Source organism: Carya illinoinensis, chromosome 10, assembly GCF_018687715.1.
Source record: "Carya illinoinensis cultivar Pawnee chromosome 10, C.illinoinensisPawnee_v1, whole genome shotgun sequence".
NCBI lineage: Eukaryota > Viridiplantae > Streptophyta > Magnoliopsida > Fagales > Juglandaceae > Carya > Carya illinoinensis.
In genome coordinates, this window is record NC_056761.1 from 33516732 (window position 1) to 33521088 (window position 4357).

General features: G+C 37.7%; 1 protein-coding gene across 1 annotated transcript; it reads left to right on the forward strand.

Moving 5' to 3' along the window:
- Positions 1-401: 401 nt before the first annotated feature.
- LOC122279789 (spermidine hydroxycinnamoyl transferase-like) lies at positions 402-2011 on the forward strand. Its single transcript, XM_043090618.1, has one exon. The coding sequence runs from the start codon at positions 574-576 to the stop codon at positions 1852-1854; it is 1281 nt and encodes a 426-aa protein (XP_042946552.1). The 5' UTR covers positions 402-573; the 3' UTR covers positions 1855-2011.
- Positions 2012-4357: the final 2346 nt, after the last annotated feature.

Sequence of the window (4357 nt, forward strand, 5' to 3'; positions counted from 1 at the left end):
AAAATAATATTTTTTTAAACGTATTTTTTAATTTAACACTCAAATAATCTAATTTTTTCATTAAAAACTTTTTAAAACCATTTAATCAATTTTTAAAATATCTAACACAATCTCAAACAATTCTAAAACAAAAATTGACAATATACCGAAGTCCTGTAACAATAAGGAGATTCCAACGATGATGAGTTTTCAAATAGTAATACTACATATAGTTATAGAGTATATAAATATCGTACAATTATTTTAAAAAAGAGTAAGGTCTATAATTAAAAAAGTTTATTTTTTTATATAGATCTCATATTAATTTATTTTTTTTAAATAGACTACACGATACTTTCACAACTCAAATATCATTTCTCCTCTTAAATTTATCAGGACTTGCAGACCCATATCTAAAGAATACGACCTGTAAGCCCCACTAATCCTGCCCCTCTCATCCCAAACGTTGATGAGCTTATCTTAGAATATTTTTCAAAACATAATGGTTTACGTCAAGTCTACTTCCTCCATCATTCCGAGCAACCCTACCCCGGGTGGCGTATTACGGTTATCTGAGTGTGATCAACGAATGCAATGGACTCATATACCGCTCATCTTTATTTACAAAGCCACCGGCGACAACAACGAGAAAAAACGGTAGAGACTTTGAAAGACTCCCTAAGTCGTGTATTGGTTCCCTATTATCCACTAGCTGGTCGACTACACTGGATTCATGGTGGCCGACTGGAACTCCATTGCAATGCCAAGGGAGTGCTGTTACTGGAAGCTTATTCAGAAGCAAAACTTGATGAACTAGGCGACTTGGCACCAATGAAGGCAATCGAAGATCTGGTCCCTAAGGTTGATTATGGTAGTCCGATTGAGGACTGGCCCTTGCTGCTAGTGCAAGTCACAAGGTTTAGTTGCGGTGGTCTCTGTGTTGCAACAGTCATGTCCCACACAATGGTTGATGGATGGTCTGCAGCTAAATTCTTCAATGCATGGGCCAAGTTGGCTCGAGGAGATGAATTGGAGGAGATTGAGATGCCTTTTCATGATCGCACCATATTACAATCACTCGAACCCCTTATGCCTCCACGCTTTGAGCATATAGAGTTCACCAAACCACCACTCCGATTGGGACACACTGATGCCAAAGAGGAGAAGAAGAAAGAAACTTCTGTCGCCATATTGAAAGTCACCAAAGAGCAAGTCGAGGGACTAAGGAAGAAAGCCAATGAGACCCCATGTCAGGACGTGGACATGGTGTCGACGCGACCATATTCTCGATATGAAGCTATTGCCAGCCACTTATGGAGGTGTATATGCAAGGCGCGAGCAAACGATAACTCTCAACCAACAAGAGTTACCTTGGTGATTGATTTTCGCAGCCGCCTGAAGCCGTCTCTCCCCCCAGGATACTTTGGAAACACAGTTCTTCAGACCGTAACATCGAAATGTGTCCATGGTGACCTCTTGGCCAAACCACTTAGTTTTGCTGCTGGAAAACTAAGGGAAGCCATCGAGCGCATGACAGATGAGTATATAAGGTCTGCTCTTGATTTTATAGCTAGCCATAAGGATGTGGGTGCTTTGAGGTGTGGCTTGCACAATGGTGCATACACCAATCCACCTAATTATTTGGGAAATCCCAACGCTTCTATTTTAAGTTGGATCAATTTGCCATTTTATGGTATGGATTTTGGGTGGGGAAAGCCAATATACGTTGGTCCAGCATTATTAAATGATGATGATGGCAAGACATACATCATGTCAAGTCCAGCTGCGGATGGATCTCTAATCATAGCACTCCGTTTGCAAACAGAATGCATGAATTCTTTTAAGAAGTTCTTCTATGAGGACATGCGATGGTAATGGGCCATAAAAATGGAGCTACTTAGTAATGAAATAGCAGTTTTTATCTGTAGAATAAATTTGGGTAAAGGTGACAGACTAGGGATTGTCACCGACTCACCAATTAAGGGAAGATGTACGTTGCTTTCTATAATGTTGATTTTAGTTTCCTTGTTTATTTGCTGTGGTGTTTGAAAATAAGGCTTTCGGCAATTGAGTTTGTGGTGGCTTAAGGGTGATGGGTGTGTTGAAGAGAACGAGAGAGTGAATAATATTTTTTTCTATATATAGAATGGTAACTACAGAGTCTATATATAGACCTTTACAAAGAATAAGAATCAATGTGTAGCTAACGATTTACAACAGAGAGTAACAAACTACAGCAGAGAATAACTATAGTACATTCTAGAAGAAGAGCAAATAAATCTAGTATTATGAGGTATCGTGCATTTGCTATGAAGTTGATTTAAGATCCATGATTTGATCACTAAGTGTAATATGCCCCCGTGAGTCCAAGCGGGTGTCAACCACATTGAGAGTCGTTTTGAAATGTAGAAATTTGTCAGCAACCAAGGGCTGTGGGAGAACGTCTGCAATCTGATCTTTTGAACAGATGAATGACGCTCGAAGTTGTTTGGCAGCTACACGGTCTCAGACAAAGTGATAATCGATGTCCATGTGTATGGTTTTCAAATGATAGACCGGATTAACTAAAAGGTATGTTGCCCCAAGATTATCACACCAGAGAATTGGAGACTGAGTAAGTGGAAGACCAAACTCTCGGATAAGTGTTTGAATCCAAATAATTTCAGCAACAGCAGCAGCAACTGCCTTGTATTTCGCTTCAGTTGATGATCTAGCCACAGTCTTTTGCTTCTTTGAACTCCATGAAAGTAAGTGCTTACCAATATATATGCAGTAGCCTCCTGTTGATCTACGATCATTTGGACATCCACCCTAATCAGCATCAGAGTATGCTTGAAGGGTGAAGATGCACTGAGGTTGAAAGAGCAGCCCGTGGTTTATAGTAGCTTTAAGATACCGAAGAATTCTCTTGACTGCACTCCAATGTGTGGCTTTTGGAGCATTAAGAAACCGACAAACCTTGTTGACAAAGAAGGATATGTCAGGTTGAGTTAGTGACAAATATTGTAAACCACCAACCAAGCTTCGGTATAATGTGATATATGCAAAATCAGGAGCATCAAACTTTGATAATTTCAGAGAGGCAGCCATGGGTGATGACATTGGCTTGGCATGAAGCATGTTGCTTTGAGTGAGAAGGCCCTTAATGTACTTGCATTATGTAAGTAAAAGTCTCTGCTCAATGTCGTCAACCTCAAGTCCCAGAAAAAAAAAACAAAAAAGATAACTTGCCAAGGTCCTTTACTCACTATAAGAAATTGCTCCATTTTCGGCGGGTACAGTAGCCGGAAAAAACACCGGTTTTCGCCGGTATTGTTTATTACCCGCTATTTATAGTCGCCACGGAATAGCCACTATTAGAGAGGCAAGTAAAACATTTTCCGGCTACTTTTATAATAGCCAGAAATACATATTATTTCCGACAATAATAATAGCCGCAAATAAATAAAATGTTGTCGCAATAACTTTTGCCAATATCCATCATAAATAGCCAAAAATACTTTCCGGCTATATTTTTAGCTGGAAATACTTATTAGCGTCAAAATTTTTTAAGCCGCAAATAGATAGTGGCTAGTTTTCAGTCGCCCAATTATTTTCCGGCTATATATTTTTAGCTGGAAATTTATATTTGCAGCTACATTTATAGCCAGAAATAGTGCTGGATTGGTTCTGACAATTTTATTACCGGCTATATATTTTTGCCAGAAAAAAGTATTTGCAACTACTTTTGTAGCCGGAAATAGTGAAGCTTTGCTGTTATTTAATTTATTCCGGCGAAATATTGTCGCCGGAAATGTTTGGAAGCAGTCCCTGTTTAATTTGTACATTCATACGTTGTTTTTCCCTGAATACTTGCGTGTTAATAAACAAAGCAAGTTAATAAGTTAAAAAATACTATATATAGAGAAATTCATTTTTGCTTGAAACATCATTCATATAACCTCAAAGTACATATGTAAAGCTTAACCATTGCACTGCCATTGTTTTAAGTTTTACATAAAACCATCCAACATATCACAATGTAACAAAAATTTACAAGTGAAAGTAATTCTATATGGGTTTAGCTAGCTATTCCATCAATCTTTGACAGCTTATGAAATGTTTTTGCGCTATTTCTTGATATCTTGGTTCAATCCTGTGAGAAACAAGAACAAAAAATAAGTCATGAGCTTTTAGAGATGTCATCAAACACAAGCTAGCTAGCATGCACAACCAAATAGAATGCAAAATGCAATAAATCAAAGTATTCAACAATGTTGTTATTTTCAAATGTACATGTTTTCTATACCAACTATGTGAAGAATTTTCTAATAAGATTTTTTAACGATGTAGCAATAAATTTCCCCATGCATAGTTTTTATTAAAAGAAATGTAACAT